The 27,151-nt window shown below is 39.4% G+C and overlaps 1 protein-coding gene across 1 annotated transcript; it reads left to right on the forward strand.

The window, feature by feature from the left end:
* Positions 1-721: 721 nt before the first annotated feature.
* kcnk12 (potassium channel, subfamily K, member 12) lies at positions 722-26,894 on the forward strand. The gene is made up of 2 exons (XM_026939503.3): positions 722-2,377; positions 24,166-26,894. The coding sequence occupies exons 1-2, from the start codon at positions 2,038-2,040 to the stop codon at positions 25,056-25,058; spliced, it is 1,233 nt and encodes a 410-aa protein (XP_026795304.1). The 5' UTR covers positions 722-2,037; the 3' UTR covers positions 25,059-26,894.
* Positions 26,895-27,151: the final 257 nt, after the last annotated feature.

A 27,151-nucleotide genomic window follows, 5' to 3' on the forward strand; every position in this document is an offset into this window, starting at 1 on the left:
GGAATCGGAATTTGGGGAATCAGAATATTGTATTAATCTGAATCGGGCAATCGGATTGCGGCATTTACATGACTCAATAGTAATTAGAATTAAATTTTATTTGTATAGGGTTTTTAACAATGGACATTGTCACAAAGAAGCTTTACAGAAATAAATGGATTCAAAAAATATCTTGTAAACATGTGAATTTATCCCTAATGAGCAAGCCAGAGGTGACGGTGGCAAGGAAAAACTCCCTGAGACGATATGAGGAAGAAACCTTGAGAGGAACCAGGCTCTAATGGGAATCCATCCTCATCTGGGCGCAACAGATAGTGCAATTATAAATAAATCCCTTCTATTATTGTGCACTATATGGACAAATAGTGCAAATGTGCAACCAGTAAATTCATCACAGTTTTCGCAAGATGTCCGGTTGGTTAAAATCTATCCACTGTCCACTGATGGAGTCCTGAGTACGAAGGTGCTCGTGGCAACTGCAGCCCCAAAGCCACCACAGCAATCGCAGTCCCAAGCCATTACACTACAATACTGCCAAATTCCGATTAATATCGGAATACTGATGTGCATGTAAACGTAGTCATTGAGTTTCCGCAGTGTATGGCGCTTTATGTTAACATCGCGCATGCGCAACCATTTTTTTTTTTTTTTTTTTTTTGGCGCGTTTCGGTGAAGCCCCGCCCTCCAACTCCTTCCATTCCTCCCTCGCGCGCTAGGAGGCTTGAGCTACCCCGAGGACAGTTTCACTTAACACCAGTGAAGACACTTTCACCTTGATGACAGTTTGCTCTTTTTCCTCCTCACTAAGGACAGCTCAGTTCACACATTTAATGGCTCAGTAGAAATAACTATGAGAAAACAAAGAGGAAATACAGGAAACTGAGAGCGAGATTACTTTCGTGCGCCGGTGGATTAAATGTGCAGAGATTAGGAATCAACCGCCACTGAACCGTATCGCGAGGTCCTGCATTGTCCTGTTCCAGCGGCAGACAAGAATTAATCGGAAATAACGCTGAAAAGAAGCATAATTTAGCGCAGATATAAAATAATAGACAACTTAATGTCGCGATAATATGAACCTTCATTTATTTCCTGCGCTAGTGGCATCCTGAAAGCATGCGCAAATCTGATGCGATGCTCTAGCGCGTGCTGGCGTCCAATCTCGTCTTTAAACCTTTAATTCTGAGTGTTCGTTGTTCAAAGATGAAACTGATGAAAAGGCTAAAAGTGCGTCTCTTTCTCTGACTTCACGGACCATGTAATAAGCTATCCGTTGTAAAGATTGATGCGTTTCCTTGGGACGGTCAGTTTGGTGCAGCGACCCAAACGCTGAGCACGGAGCTTCATACGGCTGTACAATCCGCATAAATCAGCAACAAGAAGGTCGCATCAGTGAGCTGCAGCCTTGACAAGAACAAAAGCAGAGTTTCCCCTAATGGACACTGGTGCTACATTTTCGTTCACTAATTAATGAACCCATTGCACATTTTGGGCGCCCCAGGACGCATCGACCTGACATTTCCCACCCAGAGGGTGACTTTTGATGATTTCATAAACACGTGATTGCCGAATTCCTTTATTTTGTCATGTGGATATAAAATGTACATTGTTTTAGGGAGGGATTTCTGGAAGGACGCGAGCACTAGTGCTGCCTAGCGTGGCTGCTCGCTGTCCCGTGGGCTGCTGGTGCTGAAATGTGGTCAGTAATATAGTCACCAAATAAAAGCGTTATTTAGATATTACCATGGCAGGGATGACTTAGGATCCCCTTACTCTCTACGCCTGAGAGGGAAAAAGGAGCGTTTTAGTTATCGTTCATGACGAGCAAATTTGCATTCACGCGCTCAACTTAATTCTGTTTCTCATTTTGCGCTAAAAAAAAAAAAAAAAAAAAAAAAAAAGTCTTAACGTGTCGCGGTGTTGTCAGGATGTGTAGAAGGATGGAAGGCAGGAGCACCGGCGCTGGGCAGTGTGGTTGTGCGCCCCGGGGTGGAGCTGCGTGCTGTCCCGCGTGCTCGTGGTGCTGAAACGTGCACGATGTCCGCACGGCAGAGACTCCCGGGCTGCCGCTCGCTGCACATCAACGAGGATAACGGGCGCTTCGTGCTGCTGGCGCTGCTCATCCTCGCATACCTTCTGTGCGGAGCTGCGGTCTTCTCAGCCATCGAGCAGCCGTCGGAGGTGCGAGCCCGAGCGCGCTGGAATCGCACACTGCACAACTTCAGCGACGCTTTCAACATCAGCGTGCACGAGCTCAGCTCCTTCCTGCGCGAGTACGAAACCGCTGCGGCCGCCGGAATCCGCGCCGATGCCCTCCGACCGCGATGGGATTTTACGGGGGCGTTTTACTTTGTGGCGACGGTTGTGTCAACTATTGGTGAGTTGTTAGGTTGCTGTATGAGTTCTTGAGGTAATGAAAAGCAGCTCAACTACACATTGTGTTTCACATTTCCTTCACACAAAGGGGTTTCCTGTTCATTTGTTAGCCATAATATAAGGGGAAAAGGAAAAAAAAAAAAAAAAATATATATATATATATATATAGTATAAATGTTTTTCTTTAATTTATTTACTTTGTCCATTATTGTTGATTTAGAAGAACAATATCCTATGAAATAACCAACTCTGCATAGCATGCTATCTGAGTTTTTCTCTACCTCATTTTATTAAGCAACATTGTTACTCCAAGTACCCATGGGTATAGGACATGTATGTTGTATAGGTGGGTGTATATAATGTGCATTCCCTAGAACTGCAACAATAATACACACGTAGCCTAGGAGTTTATATCAGCGCAGTAGCTACAGGCAACATGGCTGCTCTTGTGACCCTACATATTAACTCTCATAATCCCTCAGACTCTCAGAAGAGGACAATCTGTTTTTCATGCATTTCATCTTCTCCACTGGCACTGCAATGGCAAAGTATAAACCCCTTGAAGTGTGCACACTTTCAGGCATGCCAGTGACGTGGCATTAGGAAATATCCCTGCTGTTAAAGTTCAGGACACAGCCTCAGGCTCACAGTCTGCTGCACTGCTGCTGCCAGAAAACAAGTGTGAAAAAAACATGTGCAATGTTTGACAGGTCACTAAGGAGCAAGCATGCCTTTTGGTCATTTTGTGTGTGTAAGCAATTTACTGTGTATGTGTAGAGAGCTCTTCCTGTTAATAAGTTGGTCTTCTAATATTATGCAGCTGCATCTTCCCTCAAATCACTAATGCGTGGGAATGAGAAGCAGGATGAATGTGTGTATAATTAACATGTTTAGTAGGAAGGGCCACAATAAAAGTTTACAAAATCCAAATGCGGAAACAAGAAAAAAGGACAAACAGACAATGGACAAAACCAGAAAAAAGCAATTGAAAAATACAGATACTGGAAAACTCTGTGTAGATCCTGTTCATGCATTAGTGTAAGCTCTTTGTGGACCATAGCTTCAGCAGTCGGGTGAAACCAAAATGATGTCAAGAAAATCCTACAGAAACAGCTGGTCTTTAGTTGGGGTTAATCAGAAACACTTTATTGATGACAGGTGTATGATAATTACTTTGGACGTGAGTTTGAATGTGATTTGTTAATTCTGTGCACTGTCACATGCCCCATTATAAAAGTGTGCGCACACTTATGCTACCAGATTATTGTAAGTCCCCCCTCCAAACATTCCTGACATTTCTATTTGTTCTATTTGTTCTATTTCTAAAGGTGGAAAAAGATCTGACATGATTTATCTTGATTTCATTTATTACATCACAAAAACCTGTGATTTTAACAGGAGTGTGTAGACTTCTTCTATCCAGTGCATATAAGAGCAGCAGTAAGGGCTAGTTTCCATTTCAGGAGCAATCTACCCTGAATAGATTTGAAGTGTAGAAAGTAGAATGAAACCAGAGTTGTTTTTCTTCTTCACCTAATTAGAGTTATGGGTTTACATACATCTCTGAGATGGTTCATTTCTATAAATGATAGTATTTGTATGGAATACATTACCAGGTGTAGCTATTTATACATAGTGTTTCACAGAGAATACCTTCTGCATCCACTAGCATTCATGGAGTATATTTCGTTGCTGATACTGTTGTTTACAAAATCCTAATGCAGAAACAAAAAAAGGACAAACAGACAAGGGCCAAAACCAGGAAGTAAAAAAAAAACAATTAAAAAACACAGAAACTAGAAAACTAGCCCAAAGGACTAGAGGAAATATGTCTTAGAATTGCTGATCAAAACTTTTTCATTCCTTTATTTTATTCATCTTCAGTACCCACTTTATCCTGGTCAGGGTGCTGTTGATCTGCAGGATGTCCCAGGAACATTGGCTGATACCTTTTCTCTAAAGCAGATACATACACACATCCTCAGTCTCAGTTTGTATCAAAGGTCTGATATGATCAATTTAATCAAATGTATATGTTGCAGAAAGGAGAATTGGATTTGGACAGGAAGTCCAATACTGTTGTACATGACATAGGCCTTGCACATGAACCCTCTGAGCACTGACTCACAAAACCACCAAGCTCAGTGTGTGCTTTCCTTCTTAGACAATTTTAACAGGGGTGTGTAGACTTTTTATTTCCAGTGCATATAAGAGCAGCATTAAGGACTAGTTTCTGTTTCAGGAACAATCTACCCTGAATAAATTTTAGGTGTAGAAAGCAGAAAGAAACCAGATTTGTTTTTCTTTTTCAACTAATTATTTTTTCAATAGTTGAGTTTACACCTCTGAGATGTTTTATTTTTTATAAATGATAGCATTTGTATGGAATACACTACTAGGTATAGCTATTATTTCATATAGCTATAGCTCTGTTCCACAGAGAATACCTTCCGCATCCACTAGCGTTCATGGAGTATATTTCGTTGCTGACACTGTTGTATTTTTGCTGCACCAGCTTCACAGGCTGCTGTATCACTGACTCTCAGCACTTCTTTCTGTCATCTTGTCTTGTTCTTCTCTACCACTGCTCATTTATCAGTTGAGACAAATTGCTTTACAAAGCAGATAGAGACTTGTTAACCAGCCTTTGAAACCAGGCCAGAACAGACCAAATTGATGTGCATTTGGGGTATCGATAAACTCGAGGACCACACACAGCTCGGTGTAGTCGACTGTGTTCACCTGGTGCATGACAAAATACCCGTGAAAACATTATTTATTACGATTGGCATTACTAATTTTAAGAGAAACATATAAGAAACAGATACTGAAAATATATTATTTTTACATGTGTAAATTTCCTTATCTTGGCAATACTTCAGGAAAATTTTGCTTACTTAGCAGGTTATGTGCAAGATTATCTGAAGATGCTCACCCTGCTAGAAGGAAGGATTTCTTTGCTAAAGTTTTTCCTTCATAAATATCACATTAAACCGTTATCTTGAGAGGCATTTTTAGTCGTGTCGTTTAGGCATAGAGGAAATTAATTTATGGTATAACAGTACTCACAGGTCCCCAAGGGGCTCATGGGATCAAAACCACCTCTTACAGACTTATCATTTGCAAATCCTGGCTCCTGATTTCAAAATTTTTAGAGACCACAGTTCATAGTCATAATGAAGCCGTGGTGTGGTCACATGTGCACAGGGACCAATCATATCTCTCTGTTTGGGATGCTTTACTCATTATCATAATTTCTCAACTGCACATGTTCAAGCTACATAAATATTCTCCCTTCTTCCACTTGTGTGTAATGGTATCAAAAAAGCATATACAGAGCATATGCAGTCCAAAATCACAAATCACATGGTCAAAGAAACAGGCCAGGTCAATAATCCAAACATCAGAAGCATAGACAAATCCAGAGGGTCAGACAAAGGCAAAAACCAGACAAGACAAGATAGGGTCATACACAGGTAAACAATCCAGATATCAATGGCTCAGAAATTAATATGATGATGGGCAAACTGTAAGGCTTTGCAAAGTGACTATGAGTCCATATTCCTATATATCAGTTAGACAGGAAATAAGCTAGACAACCAAAAAAGGCATTTAGAATTCAGGGAGGGCAGGATCTGGTGGTCTGGCATGGAATTTTCTAGACTGCATATTACAGATGGCCTCGACCACGCCACCCCCAAACACCTCTCTGAATATCACTTCCACTGTCTCCATTGCTGTGGATAGTTTCAGAAGGGGGTCCACAGGATGCCTTGGAAAAGTGGTTGATAATGGTGAAAATGTTATAGTTGGCCAGGTCATTGATAAGTGTGATGTGGGATCATGGATTTCAAGGTATCAGAAGGCGTTCAAGCAGCCCACTGGGCAGTTGCTGAGAGGTCCAGGAGTGTGCACAGATTGAACAGGTTTTGACATATTGTAACCTCTGGGTTTGTTGGATACCTGGCTGTCCTTGTTTACCTTGGCCTCAACCTCCACAATGAACTGTTTCCTTATGGTTCGACCCGCCTCTTCTCCGTCCACCAGTAACACTCGACCACACCCCCCACTGCTATATATTACTTTTGTGATTTCTTTGAATGAAACTTGATTGCATAATATTATTTGAATAAAAACAAATCTCTCAAAATAATTTCTCAAACTCCAAATTTAGAGTATACATACATATTTTACATGATGGGTCTTACCAAAATAATAATATGAAAAAAGTAGATTTCTTGTCATAGAAGTGTGAGGACTCCTGCTGTAAAGCTTTGCAAAGTGACTATGAGTCCATGTGCTTATATATCTGTTAGAAAGGAAGTGAGCAAGATAACCAAAGAAGACGTTTAAAATTCGGGGGAGGGTGCCCTATGGCAGTCTGGCATGGAATTGTCTGGGCTGGATGTTATACACAGTCTCACACTGTATGTCTATATGTTTTCATTGGAAATACAGACTTTTTAGATGAGGCTGTTTGTTCTCATTTTTATCTTGATAGATTTGTATGATAGACAGATAGTTTTTATTTTACTTACACAACATCAGCATGTAAATGTAATGTAAATATCAATTTTTTTTGTAGGTCAAAATAAACTAAAATTTCTGTCACGTTTACAGTTAACACTGTTAACTGTACAATAAACCTTTTCTTTGTCTTCTCTTGTGTATGTTTATGAACTCAAATCACCTGTAAAGTGCAAACAACGTGCATGCCTTGGCTCATTTGCATTGAGTGAAATAAAGTGGGTAACCTTAAAGGTAAAGCTCACAGAAAACTGAAAGTGTAAAATAAGGAAGAACAGTGAAATAAAAGGAATTTCTCAGATAGAAGATAGTTTGACTCGCATCTACACCAATAAAGATATTATTCAGCAGCTGAATAATATTATAATATTCAACAGCACCTGAAAAGTCTAAAATCTGGAGACATTACAGAAAAGGTGAATTAGGAGTGAATTAAGTGAGTTGAAAAAATGGTTTGACATGAAAACAGAAAACAATATATATCTACATTGTACCCAGTTGATCATGGACTAAGCACATCGTGCAGGGTAATTGCTATTTTTAATTATTTTAAGTATTTGTGTGACTGTCAGCCAGAAATCTTGTGCGCTGATGTGCTCTTCAGTCTCTTGCACACTTTGGCCTCTTGTGCTTGGCACCATCCCTGATGCCATGTTAGAAAAGCAGGAGGATATGTGTTGTAAGGACAGCTGTTTTTTTTTTATTTATTTATTTATTTTTTTTGGGAAGCCCGATGATGGAATGCAGTATACTGCACATTGCATATTGTTACATACCAGGTCAGTCACTTAGTCACTTATAGGTCACTTAGTCCTGGCTATAAAGTGTTGCACAGCATTAAAGAAGGAATGCTGTGGAAAATGGAACCACCTAACATGCCAGGTGAGTCATTGCAGTGCTTCCTCCTTTTATACAGCTGCTTTTATTTTGCCTGAATTGTCTTATTTGTCTTAATTTTATGGATTTGTGATGGCTAGCTTTCTTTAGTTATTTTTTCCATATTTCTTTACTTAATGCCACTAATATGAAATGGCAGGGTTCCACAAAATTGTCATTACATTTGTGTGTAATTGCCATAATAAGCAACTTAAAAGCTTTAGTTTTGGAACACATGCCTTTCATGTGACTGAGCACCTACTTGGGCATGGGACGTTCCCTTCCCTTTTGATTTTAACAAATAACAATCAGGAACAGAAAGAGAGGGAGAGAATGGTGGCTCAGGAATAGAAGAAGTAGAAGGCTCAAGAATAGTAGAAATTGGTGTTTCAGAATCAGATTTTGAACAGATTTGTCATAGAGGAATATAACATTGTCATTAGTGAGTCATAGATGGGGCAGATACATGCAATACTGTAATTGTGGAAGCCTAGAATAGCTCATCCAAGCAGACATCTACCTATGGCAGTTTATTTCAATTTAATTACAGACTTTTTGGCTTTTGGCCAATTTAAAAAATTACTGAAATGAAATGGCTGTTTTTGTTTTAGTTTGGCAAATTTTAGACAACAAAGACTGAATAGTCAATAAAAACAAAATATTTTTCAAATTTTCCCTAATAGGTTAATTTTCTCCTTTCCTGTCTCCCTTCCGTTTGTAAAACCAGAACACTTTACAAATTCATTGTCATAGGTGGCTTCCCAAATGCATTTGGTGTATTTTGAATTATGCTGTCACATGTTTGGTATGTTTGGTATGTTTGGTATGTTTGGTATGTTTGAACGGGGGGCAGTCGTGGCCCAATGGATAGAGAGTCGGACTTGCAACCCCAAGGAAGGTGAACCTGAAGGTTGTGGGTTCGAGTCTCAGGTCCGGGAGGGATTGTAGGTGGGGGGAGTGAATGACCAGCGCTCTCTCCCACCTTCAATACCACGACTGAGGTGAGACCCTTGAGCAAGGCACCGAACCCCCAACTGCTCCCCGGGCGCCGCAGCAAAAAAAGGCTGCCCACTGCTCCGGGTGTGTTCACTACTGTGTGTGTGCACTTGGATGGGTTAAATGCAGAGCACAAATTCCAAGTATGGGTCACCCTACTTGGCCACAAGTCACTTCCGTTTGTACAAAAAACATTTTGTTGCAAAAATAACATCACTGCAATCAAAAGATGTTACCAAACAAGTTAGTACAACAGCATAATTGGGTTTCCCTGGAAATGAGGAGACTCAGACTTCTCAGTTTTATACACTTTTATGTAAACATTGTTTCAAAAGCTTTTCTTTGGCTTGGCTTGTTCTACTACTCACATCTTTTGTCTCTGACAATCCTTATTCTGTCCTTATTCCATCCTTATTGCGCAAACTATTGATGGCACTACACTGGACTGGTTGACATCTTAGCTAAATAAGAGAAAACACCTTTTTTACCCTCACTTCACTTCACTTCACTTCACTTCTTTGACTGTAATACAGCAGCTCACTTATCAGGAAGTGGGCACATTCATTTTGTTACATGCACTTGAAAGATGTAAATAAACTCATCCACTTGAGTGACTGTGGTGTGGTGACATCCGGTATGCTAGTTCTTTATAGCTAGGATTATATGAGCCTAACAAAACACTAAAAATCAGAAGGTTTTTCTGAGACAGTAAAAAAAACAAAAAACATTTTGTTGCAAAAATAACGTCACTGCAATCAAAAGATGTTACCAAACAAGTTAGTACAAAAGCATAATTCAGTGTGACACTCTTATGGGTTTCCCTGGAAATGAGGAGACTCAGAGGTATTCAAACTTCTCAGTTTTATACACTTTTATGTAAACATTGTTTCAAAAGCTTTTCTTTGGCTTGGCTTGTTCTACTACTCACATCTTTTGTCTCTGACAATCCTTATTCTGTCCTTATTCCATCCTTATTGCGCAAACTATTGATGGCACTACACTGGACTGGTTGACATCTTAGCTAAATAAGAGAAAACACCTTTTTTACCCTCAGTTCAAACTTTCACCATTTGTCACAGAAGAGTTTCTTAAGGATAAGTACAGTGGATAGAAAAAGTCTACACACCCCTGCTAAAATTGTAGGGTTTTGTGATATAAATAAATGAAACCAAGAAACTAATGTGACAGAAAAAAGAATAAAATTACAATAACCTGGGTGCACAAGTGTGCACATCCTTTTATAATGGGGCATGAGACCTTGCTCAGAATCAATCCATTCAATCACGTGCAAACTCATGTTCGAAAGTAATTGCCATACACCTGTCATCAGTGAAGTGATGAAGGCATTTTCTTGACATCTTCTTGGTTTAAGATGACTGCTGAAGCCATCGTCAGCAAAGAGCTTACAAAGCATGTACTTGATCTCATTGTCTAAAGCAGAGGTATTCGAACTTTTTCCCCATGAGCCCCACTTCCCAGCTTTTTGATAACTTGCACTGTCCAATTATAATTACCATCAACATTATTTGTACAGTGTTAGATTTGATACTTCTTGTAGACATATGTTGTAGCCAAAAGACTGAGTGCTGTATTACAAGCAAAAGGTGCATTAACAACATATTAGTTAAGGGGTGTGCCCACTTGTGCAATCAGGTTATTGTAAGTTTTTTCTTTTTCTTTCCCCTACAACATTTTTATTAGTTTTTCACTTGAATTTTGTTGGTTGCTTTATCACATTAAAGGCGAAACAGAGCTGATGATTTATCTTGGCTAATTTTTTTTTAACATCACAAAACCCTGCAATTTCACAGGGATGTGTAGACTTTTCTATATACAGTGGGGACCAAAGGTCTGAGACCACTAGTGAGAATGTTTGGTCTTTGGTCTTTCATTACAAATTATATTATTGACAACAACTTGAGTGAAAAGTAGAATCTTTGAAATATTTACATGAATTTCAAAGTTTCTTAGTATTTGGTATCTCTCCTTTTTGCTTTAATGACCTGAGCTGGCATGGACCACACAAGTTTGTGCAAAACATGATAATCCATATTAGATCAAATCTATTGGAGTGTCATCTGAACATGTGTTACATTTAAATCATAACCTAGAAAGAGTGTAGAATCTTCAATTTTAAATATTCAAGATGAACATTGAACAGTTACTTTCTTTGTTTCAAATATTTCAAAATTCTAAAGCCTTCACTTTATTTCCAATTTTAAATGAAAAAAAAGCAGATTTTCAATGTGGTCTCAGACTTTTGGACTCCACTGTAGATGCATATATGGATGGATGGACAGATAGATAGATGATGCCCCTCCCTTTGGTATTTTCTCAGAAGCCCTGCCCCAAAACACTTTGTCTATGCTATAACATCTGAATGAGGGGCAGCTATGAGAATTGATTGGCATGCTCTCGAAATGCCTTTGTTTTCCCAGACTTACAATCTACTCAATGAATAACAATAATTCCCAATTCCGATTTGTAAAAATTGGTGTTGTAGAATGAATATACTGTTAAAAATGAGAATATGTGAGATACTGCAATATCCAGTCAACTACTCCTCTCTTTCCCTTTAACATTAAAAGTGTTAACTGGCTTTTTAGCTCAGGGATGTTTTTGATAATAATAGACCTTTATACACTCTCTGACCAAAAGTATGTGGACACCTGACCATCATACCCATATGTGCTTCTTGAACATCCCATTTCAAAGTTGGTCCCCGCTTTGCTGCTATAATAGCCTGTAACAGACTTTCCACTAGATTTTGGAAGATGGCTGTGGGACTTTCTATTCAGTTAGCCACGAGAGCAATAGTGATGTCGGGTACAGTTGGCGTTCAGAATGGTGTACAGAGGCATTCAGTCGGGTTGAGGTCAGAGCTCTGTGCAGGCCACTCAAATTCTGCCACATCAGCTTTTTCAAACAATGTCTTTATTGACCGTGCTTTGTGCACAGGGGCATTGTCATGCTGGAATAAGTTTGGGCCCCTTAGTTCCAGTGAAGGGAAATTGTAATGCTATAGCATACAAAGACGTTCTACAGTTGTGTGGTTTCAACTTTGTGGCAACAGTTTGGGGAAGGCCCACATATGGATGTGATGGTCAGGTGTCCATATGCTTTTGGCCGTATATTGTATTTTATGAGATAATTATATGAGATAAATCTGTAATTGCAATCACGAAAAAATTATTTGTTCTCCATTAGCAATATGCCAGTGTTAAGCCTCAATTTTGCTCGCAGACCCATCTTAAATAATTTTACTTATTCACGTATTCCGCTGATTGACTATATTATTGTTTTTCAGATGAATAGAAATAAAACATGTCAGTTATATCTCTCAAAGAACAGCAAATTGGCTCACCATTTAAATCGAGAATTAGCCTTGAAGCTATGAACAAACATACAAGTTGCTAAATTTTTTATGTGGTCTTTAATAATACATCTTTTGTTTCACTACCAAAAAGTATTGCTCTTCCAGATTGGAGCCTTAGCAAGAATTGTCCAAATGATCATAACTTGTTTTATGCATGGGTAATACTGTACAATGAAAAAAATATTGTAGTGAAATTTACTCAAGAAACAAGCAACAAATTGTGTGCGCGTGCGCACCATACACCTGAATGAGAAAAGAGATGAACCAAGAAAACTTTACCGAAACACTTGATCTTTCAAAACATTTCATAATACAATAGCCTTAGGCCTTAAAGCTGACACAGAACAAGAAATATTGAAAACAACCCATCCATAATGCTAAAAAATTAAATCATTTCAGTGATCAAGTTCTGTGAACACATGCAAATCAAGTTCAGCCAAGTATGCAATCGGTTCAATTAAACATTACTTCTTTTTTCTAGTTTTGTGAGTGCTTGCAAAATAATAATAAATTTAAAGTAAAGTAAGTAAAAGTAGTAAAATAGTAAAGTAAGTAAAATATACACTTTGAGTTTTTGGCTGCATATTTACATGAATTAATTTAGTACAGAACATTAGAAAGCATTAAGTAATTCTAATAATTAGTTTTTTGGGGTAAAATCACAGGTTTGTTTTTGTCATATTTACTGAATCTTTTTCAGTGTGTTTGGTAATAATACAAAGCTCTTATTTACAAATTCACCAATGTTGCATTTGAGAACATTATTGTCAGTACAACATTTGCAAACTTAGGCTTTCATCAGGCCAGGTAGTGAGCCATAAAGAGTAATGGAAGGTGCATTGTAAAAATAAAAATTTGCATAGTTGCAAAACAGTATTTTTGAACCATATACTAAGATTGTTTTAAACAAAGTTTTAAGGGCCTATGTCAAGGGCCTTTAAAACTGTTGCATTGGTGGACAGAACTCGTTGATAGCTTGGTGCTTTGTAGCAAGGGCTGCTGTTTAAACACCCACTGTGTGCTGTTCTGTGAGAGGGATCAAAAGGAAGCAGTCTGAACTGCCCTTATAAAATACCATATTCTGTGTAGAGAAGCAATAAAGAATTACTGTTTTTCCTGGCAATTGGCAATTAAAATCTGAAAGGGGCAATCTCTATATCCTAATTGCATTAGATAGATTACCACTGCAATAGATTGCGTTAAATAGATTTCCACTGATTTTTGTTAGTTATACTCCCCCTAACAATTAATGGACAACATAAAACGCTGGGTATGGATGTAAAATTGGCTCTGTGAATTCCAGATGACCGCCAGAGACGGTGTTATAGCGGTGGATAATCGCAGAGCCAGCCAGAAAAACATATACCAACAAAGTCACGTAGTGATGTGAGCTGAGGGAATATAAGCCACTGCAGCTCAGCACCCTGAGTGACAGGGAACTCTGGTGGTCATCCAGAATTCAAAGAACCATGGTTACACGAACCAGCATTCTGTTTCATTCCTCCTGACTGCCAGAGATGGTGTTATAGCAGTGGATGACCTATACCAACAAAGTCACATGGAAAGTAACTTACAAGAAAAACAGGGATTATTGGCGAAGCACAGCCCATCTCACATCCTGGGATGAAGCAACACTGATATTGTAGAATCTTGTGAAGGTACAAGGAGAGGACCATGTTGCTGCAGCACAGATGTCACTAAGAGAAAGACCCCTGAAGGCAGCCCATGAAGAGGAAACAGCCCTGGTGGAATGGCAAGTGATGGCCCCGGGCATGGGTTGCAGAGCCTTCTTGTACACCAAGGCACTAACTTCAACAACCCACCATGACAGTGTCTGCTTAGATAGAGAGTCACCTTTCTTAACACACCACAACAGACAAACAACTGCTCTGATTGTCTTAATTGCTCTGTAGCCTCTACATAGCCCCTCAAGGCTGATACAGGGCACAGGAGCAGAGAACGCTGTTCAAGAACTGTTGGTTGGAAGGAATACAGCTCAGTGGACTGATTAATAAACTGGTGCAGGAGCACCTTAGGAAGGAAGGTCGGATTGGGCCAAAGGATAATACCAGGACCCCCTGGTTTCCATCGCATACAGGATTGGCTCACGGACAGTGCAAGAAGCTCACTAACCCTTTTCATAGAAGCCACGGCCAGGAGGAAGGCCGCTTTCAATTACTTGCACCTAAGATCCACATCCTCCAATGGTTCAAAAGGAGGTTGACAAGGAGACTCCAACACCAAAGATAAACTCCACACTGGAAAACAGGGAGATCAAGCAGGATTGAGGCGCCTCAGACCCTTTAAAAAACTGCAAACTAGGTTGTGGGAGCCCAGAGAAGTGCCGTCCTCAGGTGAATGGTACACAGAAATAGCCCTTTAAGGTGGAGGCTGCCTTGCCACTGCCTAAAAGAACTTGTAGGAAACTCAAAACTACTGAAACCGTACATTGTACAGGGTCAAAACCATGAGTCTCACACCATGAACAAAAAGACTTCCATTGATAGGCAGAAAGCATTCGTGTAGAAGCAGCCCTCGCATTGAGAACAGTGTGAATGACCGAGGGTTCACAGTCTGCTAGAAGGGAGTTGGCCCCAGAGGCCAGATCATAACTGTAGATGGGCCAGATCTGAATGCCAAATACGGCCACCAACAAGGTTAGGAGCAAGGGAAGCTATGGTCTGGACAGCCACCATGGTGCTATCAGAAGCACCCTGTGTCTGCCCTGAGCAATTCTGTGAAGTGTCTCCCACAACAGAGGAATCAGAGGAAATGCATACAGTAGACAATCCGACCAATCGTGTGACAGTGCGTCCTATCCCAGTGGACTGGATATGAGCAATAGGACTGGTTTCCATCTGAACAAACCACAATGGTCAGTGAGTTGCGTTCTCTGAAGCAATTAGATCCACTTCTGCCATACAGAACTCCTGCCAAATGTCTTGAACTACATCTGGATGGAGCCTCCACTCGCCTTTATGCAGCCAATTCCTGGACAGAGCATCTGCAGTCTGATTGACTGACCCTGGCAGATAAACAGCCCGCAGTGATGCAAACTATGGAAGTGACCAGGTGGGGATATTGTGAGTGAGCCATAGCAAGCTCTCTGATTTTGGGCCCCCCGATGATTCAGATTGAAAAGCATCGATGTATTGTCTGAGCATACAAAAATGTGGTGGCCTGCCAGCACCAGAAGGGAATGTCTCAAGGCCAGAAAAGCTATATGCATCTCCAGCAGTTTGTGATCCATAGACCAGTCCTTCAACCATTTGCCATTGATACCCCTGTGGTTCCAGACTGCTCCCTAACCCACAAATGATGCATTGTATGTTACCACTTACCGATAAGTGGGAACAATTCGTAATGGAACGCCTGCTCTGAAAAAGGCTAGTGATGTCCACTAGCCAGTGACACCACTTATTTGCCTGATCATTATCAGTTTGTAGACGTAAATGGTGACGTCTCTACGCATATTAAGGTAAAGTTTGGTGTTCCGCAAAGCTCTGTTTTTAGGCCCACTGCTCTGGGTAAAATTATTTGTAAACATGGTATTAGCTTCCACTGTTCTGCTGATGACACATAGTTGCATGTTTCAGCAAAGCCAGATGACAGACACCAACTTAATAAAGTTGAGGGGGCATAATAAAGTAAAGGACACTAGAAACTGGATGCTTATTAACTTTCTATTATTTAATTCTGACAAGACAGAATTACTTGTACTAGGAACACTGCAGCTAGAAGTAAGCTTTCTGATTACATAATAACTTTGGATGGCCTTCCTGTTTCATCATGTGCAGCAGTAAAAGACCTCGGTGTGATTATTGACTCCAGTCTTTTATTTGAAGCTCATGTAGATATTATTATTAGGATAGCTTTCTTTCATCTCATAAATATTGCTAAGATAAGAAATATATTGTCACTACACAATGCAGAAAAATTAGTTCATGCATTTGTTACCTCTAGATTGGATTACTGTAATGCCTTGCTGTCTGGCTTAGTCCAGAATGCAACAGTGAGAGTCCTTACTAGAACCAGAAGATATGACCACATCACTCCTATCTTATCCACACTGCATAGGCACCCAATCAAATTTTGTATTGATTAAAAAATACTACTATTGACCTATAAAGCACTGAATAGTCTTGTGCCACAGTACCTCAGCGAACTTTTGGTCTTTTATGATCCGCCACGATCAAAAGGTGCAGGCTATTTGTTGGTACCTCAAATAGTTAAGGCTGGTAGAGCTTTTGTGTACCCCACAGTTATGGAACGGACTTCCAGCTAGTGTTCGGGGCTCAAACACAGTCTCAGTGTTTAAGTCTAGGCTGAAAACCTATTTGTTTAGTTAAGCCTTTTTGTGAATAGTTTTCTCTTAAGTAAAGGAGCAGGTCTGGAGGCTTCACAGGCATAGAGTGTTGTGGTGAAGTGAGATGTTTGGATGCTATCGCTACACATGCTACTCCTGAGATACCAGTGATCCTGATCCCTTCTGTTCTCTGGACCTGCCTGATCCATCCTGATGCCCTACTTCTGGTTGGAGTTCTCATCGGTTGAGATTGCTTGCTGCTGCTGGGGGTGGCCCCACATGGATGGCCTGAAGATCAGTGGGATTGCTGGGGATGGTGCCACTTGGTGACTGTGGAGATGGCTTAGGGATCTCATATGGGGAGTAGTACTGTGATGACTTGGGACTGTGATGGCTTTGGTTGCCAAGAGCAGCTTTGTACTCAGGACTCCATCAGTGGACATTGGATAGGTTTAACAAACTGGACTTCTTGTGAAAACTGTGATGAATTTACTAGTTGCACAATTGCACTATTTGTCCATATAGTACACAGTTATACAAGGGATTTATTTATAATTGCACTATCCATTAGCACCCAGATGAGGATGGGTTCCCTTTTGAGTCTGGTTCCTCTTAAGGTTTCTTCCTCATATCATCTCAGGGAGTTTTTCCTTGCCACTGTCGCCTCTGGCTTGCTCATTAGGGATAAATTGACATTTACAATTTATTTAATTTTAATTTAATTTGAATCTATCTATTTCTGTAAAGCTGCTTTATGACAATGTCTGTCAGGACCAGAGTGGGATTTGAACCCAGGATCTCTAGGTACAGGCCTAATGCTCTACTGATGGAGCTAAACACAGATGAGAGGACTTAAAAGCAGAGGCTGGTATAGGAGTAGGTTGAATGGTTCAATAGGGGAAGAGCAAAAATGACAAGGAATGTCAGCAGGATGACTAGTAGCAAAAGGCAAAAATCCAAAAGGGAAAAAAAAACAGGCAAGCAAAAAACTCAAACAATGCAACGCTCAGAAGACATCAAAAAATAAAACACAAAAGCTAGGGCAAAAATTCCAACAAAATACAAAAACAGGGCAAAGAGCCAAGGCAGGGTATTATCAGTCACAGTCCATAAAAAAGCTAGCAAGGTAGTCAAACATGACAAAAAGCAGAAGAGCATAGCAGAGATTTACACAAGGCTAAAACCAAGGCAAAGACTGAGCAAAGACTCTAACAAACAGGGCAACTTAAATACACAGGAAAATGAGACACAGCTGAAACACATTAACTAGTCTGGAGCTCTAATAGAAAGTCCTCAGGGTTGCCATCAGGTGGCCAAAAGGCAGAATACAGTCTGAAACCACAATGTCCATTGTTAAAAACGCTATACAAATAAAATTGAATTGAATTGAACTGTTCAACTTGTGGTACATTCTGCACTCCAGTAAACTCTGCTTCTGCTATTGAAGCCAAAGTGCAAACAGTCTTGGAAAGCCTCTTGGCCATTGCTGGTCCTTTAAGGGCATTCGAAAATTGCACTACAAAGTCCTTACACACAGGCATAGCAAATTCATTTTTCACAGGGAAGGTCTGTGAAAAACACAATGGACTGAACAGGATGTGCAGGGCATTCATCAAGGCCAAGACGGGCCACTGCCATCCGAAGCAACCCCAATGTATCATCCACCAGAGGTGAAGCAGTCCCTGAAGAGTGAAGTGAGCCCTCACCAGAGCCACCAACTAATGTGGACCCCGCTGGCTTGTCCTGAATCTCAGCAACATCAGTGAGAAGATGATCTTGAAAATGTGTGTCAGAAGCAGATGTAGACATAGCGTCAATGTGAGGGCTATGACGAATGTAAGGTGAAACAGTAGCTTCCTCACTACATGATCAATCAGTGATCAATGATCAATGATGAATCATTCCATGACAGTCCTGTGATGTCCTGTGATGCAGTTTTCACCATTTTCATCTGCTGTATTTTTCACTTTCATTTCACCATATTTTTTTTTCGAAGAACGCATTTGTTGTTTGTCTAAGGACAGCAAGCAGAGGGTTAAATAACATGGCAACCATTCAGCTTGTTCAGTGTGATGAGTGCAGAATGTTTAGTCATTCTTCCTCCATCATTAGTAATAGCTTTATTTGTGATAAGTGTTCATTAGCTCTCTGATGGAGAAGATTGCAGCATTAGAGGTGCACATCCAGACTCTAGAGAGGGTTAGTGAGAGTGAGAGCAAGAGTAGTGTAGTTTCTGTAGAGGAAAGTCTGGATGCCTTAGGCGGAGTTAGCAATCCCCCAAATTTGGCATTAGAGCCCTCACAGTGGGGCGAATGAGTGACGACTCGGCAGCATAATTGCAAAGCCAATGCTAACGCCAAGGCTCACCCATGGGAGCACCAGTCCTCTCCGCTTCACATGTCTAACAGGGTTGCTCTCCTCAGCTCTAGCCCCATCCCAATACAGCATGGCGATTTTAGCTTACAGCAGGTTATGGTCGCTGAACTGCTGGATGTCCAGGTGGTGCTCTGAAAACAATGTGACCTTCATAGATAATTGGAGTAGTTTTGAGGGCAAGGCTGGCTATTAGGGCGGAGCAGTGCGCATGCCACTGGGGAAGGTGCTGCTCTCATTTACTGAAGCATAGCACATAGTCACAGAACAGGCCTAGTTAATTGGTGACAGAGCCAAGGCCAGGGAGCAGACAAGCAGGCTAAACTGACTCACTTAGGTTCCAACATATTGAGACTGTGTCTGTTCCACAAGATAAACAAAAATGTCAGAAAGTTTGTTTTAGTAACCTAATTAACATAAAATCAAATCAAACCGAATGCACAGCCAGCACCTTTGATCTGAAGCTAGGACTGTCAAATATTAGATCTCTTATGACTAAAGCGCTTATTGTTAATGAAACTATTACTGATCAGGAATTTAATGTACTGTGTTTAACAGAAACATAGATTAAACCAAATGAGTATGTAACATTAAATTAAGCTAGTCCTCCTGGATACAGTTGTATACATCAGCCCTGTCTAACTGGCAGAGGAGGAGGCGTCGCAGTTATTTATAATGATAATCTAGGCATCACACATAAACCTAGTCATAAATTCAACGTGTTTGAAGTTCTTTATACTAACATAACATACATAGCCACAAAAAATAAGTCTATCCAGATGATTCCACTAATTATTATTTACAGACCTCCAGGGCCATATTCCCTGAATTCCTTTGTGAATTTGTGGATTTCATCTCTAACCTAGTTGTTTCTTTAGACAAAGCATTAATTGTTGGAGACTTTAATATTCATTTTGATAACACAGAAGATCCTCTGAGAATAGCAGTTGTGTCCATTCTGGGTTCAGTAGGGGTTAATCAAGCGTAATAGGACCCACTCATAGTGGTGGTCACACTCTTGATTTAATACTAACATTCAGATTAAATATAGAAAATATAGTCACATTTCCAGAATCTGAAGCTATCTCAGATCATTATCTCATCTCTTTTAAAATGTGTCTTAATCATAATATATGCACCTTGCTATGCTACCACGTCAAACATACATTCACTTGAGCAATCAAATTCACTTGAACCATGATTTGATCACCGTCTGATCCCGAAGAACTTGACCAGGCAACCGAATAGTTTATAATCAATGTTCCGTTAGACGCTAGATAAGGTAGCTGCACTTAAAAGAAAAATAATTAGAGAGAAAAAGCTAGCACCCTGGTAAAATGATCACACACACGCACCTTAAAACAGACCACTCAAAAATTTGAATGTAAATGATGTTTTTTGGTAAAACTAAACTGGTAGTATTTCAAACAGCATGGAAGGAGAGTCTTCTGTGCTATAGAAGAGCTTAGTGCTGCTAGATCAATGTATCTCTCCACCCTAATCGAAAATAACAAAAATTATCCTAGATTCTTATTTAATACTGTAGCAAAATTAACTAGGAATAAGACCACAACAGAAACATGCACACAATCATTATGTAGCAGTGATGACTTCATGAATTTTTTCAATGGTAAAATTGAAAATATCAGGCAAAAATAATATAGATAATAATATAATATCAGATCAACAATTAGAATGTTTTACACCCCTTCGAGAGACCAAACTAATTTCACTAATTTCCTCATCGAAATCATCAACTTGTATACTAGATCCCTTACCTACGAATTTCTTCAAACAGATAATTCCAGAAGCAATCGAACCTCTTCTAAAAATAATCAATTCTTCCTTTTGCACTGGCTATGTATCTAAATCTTTTAAACTAGCAGTTATCAAACTCCTGATAAAAACCCTGACCTCAACCCCTGTCAATTGTCCAACTGTAGGCCAAAATCAAATCTCCCCTTTATTTCCAAGATCCTAGAAAAGGTTGTATCACAGCAGTTATGCTCATACTTATATAGGAATAACATTCATGAAATGTATCAGTCAGGATTTAGGCCTCATCATAGCACAGAGACAGCGCTGGTTAAAGTGGTAAATGACCTACTACTGGCCTCTGATCAGGGTTGTGTTTCCTTGCTTGTGTTTCTTGACCTTAGTGCAGCTTTTGATACCATTGATCATGCTATTCTCCTCGATAGACTAGAAAGTGTTGTAGGCATTAAGGGAACAGCCCACTGCTCTTTTCTTTATATATGCTACCTCTGGGCAAAATATTTCATAAACATGGTATTAGGTTCCACTGTTATGCTGATGACACACAATTGTATGTTTCGGCAAAGCATGATGACAGACACCAGCTTAATAAAGTTGAGGAAAGTGTAAAGGACATTAGACACTGTATGCTTATTAATTTTCTTTTCCTTAATTCTGACAAGACAGAAATACTAGGACCACATGCAGCTAGAAGTAAGCTTTCTTATTACATAATAACTCTTATGAATTTAAATTGAACTGAATGTGACTGAGTGTCCTCAGTAGGAGACATTGCAGCAGCAGGTACTAAGGCTGCTGGCTGGAGGGCCTGCAAGAGATGTTTCATCTCCGCCATGTCAGAAGAAAGGCAAGCAAACTTCTTTGACAACAGGTGCCCTGCCAAATGATTTCTTCTAGAATTAGATTTTTTCCTTAGCTGGAGGAGCATGAGAAGGTGCTGATGCACAGCGCTTCTGATCTCTCTGCTGCAAACTCAATTCTGCTTGCAAAACCTTAGCGTCCCGGTTGTGGTCCAGTCCAGAGCTTTTGCTTACGGTGTTTTTGGCTTTTTTGCTCTGCAAGTGAGTCTATCCACCCTCTGATAGCCCTGTGGATTAGTGTTAAACTACTGCTCCAGGGACCTGGGTTCACTTCCTGAGTCTGACACATACAGAGCAAATGGGCCATAACTTGACAGCACGTAGCTGCAATGTGCAAAAATGAGCAACAATCTAAAATAAACAGTCAAAATGGTTAACTCAATAGCACAGGAGTCAACCCCTGGACAGAATCCTAAGGCAAGTGGCACCATGTGAGAACTCACCGTGAAGTTGTAATGAAGGAAAAATAATCTAATCCAATGCCAAAAAATTTATTGTCACAACTTGGGAGGATGAATTTCAATGCTCCAAAAAAGCTGCACCTGACTGTGTGATGAAATTGAAAACACTACATCCTAACCCAAAGGTGAGAAAGTGAAAGAGGTGGGGTGCTGAGCTGCAGTGGCTTATAGTCCCTCAGCTCATCTTAAGTAACTTCATTGGTATATATTTTTCGACCTATTATCCACTGCTATAACACCATCTCTGGCGGTCAGGAAGAATGAAACAGAATCTCATAACACTCCAAAAGCACAATCAACTGATTAATATTAAGAGTAATAATGAGTCATATACAGCATAGAAAAAAGCAGTAGTGGTTTCTGCTATAGGCAACATAGGCAATTTGCTAGAGTGGCAGCTTGCAAGGGGCAGCATTGGTACATTGTGTTTTATGTAGACACTCCTGAAATCGTGTGTCTGTACACCCACTTTCTATCAGCACATGTTCTGGCAGTATAGTAAGAGTATTATAATAGTATAATAGTAGGTCATTAATGTCAAAGCGGACACAAGTGTAATTGAAAAAAAAAGTGTAACTGTAAAAATGTGGTGATCTTTTGCCTCCCACAAAAGATGAATATGAGACGATACATCAGAATTTCAGCTTTCATTTTTTGATATTTACATCTAGATGTGTTAAGTTTGGCACCTTTTGTTTTTCAAGTGATCAAAAATAATGGAACAGATGACTGACAGGTGTTTCTTTTTGCCCAGGTGTGCCCTGTTAGATTGATTGTTTAAACAATTAATAGCTCTGAATGTCTACTCTTGGTCTGAGCCCTGGATTTTGCCTGTGAAGACTGCATTTGTTGTTAAAAAGATTTAACCAACATGAAGACCAGAGAGCTGTCTATGGGAGAAAAGAAAGCCTGAAGCTGGGAAAAGAGGAAAAATCATTCAGAGCCATAGCACAAGCACAGGACATAGTCAATACAACAATTTGGAATATGCTGACAAAGAAAGAAACTACTGATGTACTATCCACCAGACATCAGAATAGGTGAGCCAAGGAAAACAACAGCAGTTGATGACAGAAACAATTCATACTGTAGAGAAATGCAACCAATCTAATTGGGACGAAATTCATCATGCAGCAAGACAATGACTCAAAACACACAGCCAACACAAAAAAACATTTCATCAGGGGAAAAAGTGGAAGGATTTTTGCATGCATTTCACCTCCTGAAATATTGCCATTCCAATACTTTCGGAGGGGACTGTATATGGTTAGGTTAGGTTAAATTTTGAGTGATAAAAGCTCCTACACGAAATGCCTAGGAGCAAGGTTGGCAGGTGTAGTAATACAATATAATCAGAATAAACATCAATGGATATCGTGGCAATGTAATATCATGTAGGGATGATTAAATCAGTTTATCACACAAGCATTCAAACATAGTTAGCTTGCTTACTCAGTCACATTAGACTGGCAAGTGAGGGCCCACATATGGGTGTCATGGTCAGGTGTCCACATAATTTTGGCCATATAGTGTATGTGTGTCTGTCTGTCTGTTTGTCTGACTGTCGATGTGTGCACTTGTGCATGTGTGCTTTTCTAGCAAGCACCATTCCTTTACTGCTGGTGTATCAGTTCTCTTCTTTCTTTCTTTCTTTCTTTCTTTCTTTCTTCTTCTCTTTGTCATCAAATGTGATTAAAAATATTCTTATTCACTTTCAATATTTCCCCAGTTGTTGGTGGTTAGCATCTGCTTATATTTACTCTGGAATCTGTTAAATCTAGTTACATATTTTGTTTAATTATAGTATTTCCCAAGCATTTTTTAATTTGCCATACATATTGTTTTTCTATGACTGTCCATAAGCAGTAAGTGAAATTCTTGAGTGAAATTATAACTTAACATAGAAAAATGCAACAATCTACAAAATTTCTGCTCCTTTTTACAAATTACAAGCAAATTATAAGTGAGCTTGTATGTTCTTGGAAATGTAAAATAATGAATTTATTATTTTATTAATTATTAAGAAGCCTGTATAAAGCACTTGCAGTTGGCAGAGGACAGATACTCAACAGCATTTCTGCCAAGCACAAAATAAAGGAAATGTTTAATCTTTAATCTTTCTCTAAAATCTCCCCTAACATTTGGTTCTGACATGAGATTTAAAATGAAAAATATAGTGTGCAACTGTATATATAACAGTTTTTGCTGAATCTTTATTTTGCTGTCTCTTTCTCCTAGGCTTTGGGATGACAACCCCAGTGACGGTAGCTGGCAAAGTGTTTCTGATCTTCTATGGTCTACTTGGGTGTGCAGCCACCATTCTGTTCTTTAACCTTTTCCTAGAACGTATCATCACCCTCTTAGCTGTGGTGATGAAAGCTTTTAGGCTACGTCACTTGCGCTCTAGTGGCCTCCTCCCACCAGGAATATGCCAGGACTTTGCAGCCAGCACTCTTCCAGGTTGGAAGCCCTCTGTCTACCATGTGATGCTGATCCTGGGCCTGTCAGCTATCATCATCTCCTGCTGCGCCTCAGCCATGTACACCCCCATAGAAGGCTGGGCCTACCTCGACTCCCTCTACTTCTGCTTTGTCACCTTCAGCACTATTGGTTTTGGAGACCTGGTGAGCAGCCAGAGCAAAGCCTACAGCTACCAGGGCCTGTACAGGTTGGCCAACTTCCTTTTAATCCTGACCGGCGTCTGCTGCATCTACTCACTCTTCAATGTGATTTCCATTGTAATCAAGCAGGTGCTCAATTGGATGCTGAGCAAGATGAGTTGCCTATGCTGCCAGCGCTGCAACAAGACTAGTGCTTTCTTGGGGCGCCGCAATGCCATCCGCCCTGGCTCACGTCTCCGACAGGGCCAATTTGGGTACCCATATAACTCTGAAGGACCTTGTGACAATGACCGGGAGGGAAGAAGGCTCTCTGGTGAGATGATCTCCATGCGGGACTTGGCAGGCTCCAACAAGATATCATTGGCCATCATGCAGAAACAACTCTCAGAGTCTGCAAATGGGTACCCCAGGACAGTTTGTGGAAGCTCAAGACACAATGGCTTCTCTGGTGGAGTTGGAGCTTTGGGCATCATGAACAACAGACTGGCAGAGACAAGTGACTCTAGGTAAAGGTGTCTTAAGGATCAAGAGTAATACTGTAGTTTACAGGAAAGCTTTTCTAAGTACAGGAGCCCTGATGTTGTGATGGATTTTTGTTTTGACTACAGTCTGACTTTGCCTTGTGCAAAGTTCCAGTGAAACAGCATGATTTGCATGATGTATTTCAGATATCCATTTGAGCCAGGATTAATATGGTACCCCACTGGTTTGGAAATTAGGCTACAACTCAAAAAGTAATGGATTTGAATGCAGTGGAGTAAGACACCCCATGTGACTTGATAAAGTGTGAAAATAGCATAATGATCTTCCCAAGCCTTTTTAGGGGTGCACAGTTACTCTAAAAAGTGGGAGAGTTTATAGTTAAGTGCATACAGGATTTTCCAGCTTTAACCTAGTTTAAATATTTGGAGTGCATAGTATAGCATACTGACCATACCCATACAAAGAAATCTAAACATTTTTTTGGAATTCTAAACTTAGAGCATTACCTATGATTGATATAGATCTTCTCTATTATACAGGATCAACTTTATGAGATGTAGGTTAAATTACATCATTCTCAGCTATCAAACATATTGCACATGCCTTTATTTCAGCTATGCATCTCTTTCTTATGAGATTATTGCTTGATATCATTGCAAATAATCTTGATTAAAAATTCAAATGTAGAACATACATATCAGAATGATGTTAATGCAGTTGTGAGAAAAAGTCTGTGACCCCTTTGGAATTATCTACATTAATGTTTTAATGACTCTTTATGATGAAGACTTAATTATTTTCATCTTCAAGTCATAATAATAAATAAGAGTAGTTGTTGTATGTAAAAAAAAAAAAAGTGGAATTTTAAGTTTTTCACAAAGAAAAGATTATTGTAGCAGGTGATTGGAATTGAGCAGAGGTTAGATGGTATTCTGGTCCATTCTTCTAAAGGAACCTTTCAACTCAGGTATATTTTTGATATGTCTTGCAAGATATGCTTTTCTTGTGATCATATAGTAGCATTTCAGTATGATTGAGGTCAAGACTGTACTTTAAAACACATAATTTCTGTACTTAATTTACCTTTGTGTATTAGATCATTTTAATGCTGAATAACCTAACCTTATTTAGACTTATGGATCATAGATCCCTGTTTAAACTGATTCAATTTACAAGTCACTGCTTCCTCAATGGCTACCCCATACCTTTGTGATCAAAGATTTGGATTTGTTAGTATTTGTTGATGCAATATATAGTTGAGGCCAAATGTTTACCCTAGGTTAAAGACATTCAAACTCAATTTTTCACAACTCCATAGTTTACAATACAGTTCCTGTGTAATTTCCCATTAAGTCAATAGGATATCTACTTTATATCCATAAGAGGTCAAAATAATAAATAAGATACAGATTTATTTAAGTTTTTATTTACTACATCAGATTTTCAGTGGGTCAAAAGTTTACATATATCTTGTTAGTATTTGGTGAAGTGCTGGGTGATTTTAATAATGAACTCGGTTAATCAGAATGAATGTTTTAACACAATTTTTAAAATGTTCCAGTTGAGATTTCACATGTTTAGATATACATATTTAATTTATAATTCTAAAAAATCTATTTGTGTTATGTAAAATTTTTAAACCAATACAGAGGAAAAACTCAGCCTTCTCAACTTGATAAACACCTCCTACACTCTGCGCTACTCCCAAACACACCTTAAAAACTTAAGAAAAAAAGATAAACAAGTAGTACTTCATGGACTGAGCTCATAACAAATATCGCTTCAGTGATAAGGAATTGGTATGTGTTTGAAAGTCAGTTGAACAAGTTGATGTGAAATATAATGCTGCATTCGTAAGTGCTAATTCACTGGTGAGAATTACATCATTTTCGATGAAAATAGAATAGTCTCAAAATGAATACATTTATTAAATCTGATTCACGAACGAGGAAGCTAATTCACATTCACAAAAAACATGAATATATTCACAAACAGTAATCCACACATTCATAACCTTATTCATTTTCACAAAATATGATTTCCAAATGCATAAATAAATTTTCATTCACAAAATACGATTCACAAATGTAAAACACAATTTATAAATATACAAGTGTATT

Source organism: Pangasianodon hypophthalmus, chromosome 3 (assembly GCF_027358585.1).
Source record: "Pangasianodon hypophthalmus isolate fPanHyp1 chromosome 3, fPanHyp1.pri, whole genome shotgun sequence".
Lineage (NCBI taxonomy): Eukaryota > Metazoa > Chordata > Actinopteri > Siluriformes > Pangasiidae > Pangasianodon > Pangasianodon hypophthalmus.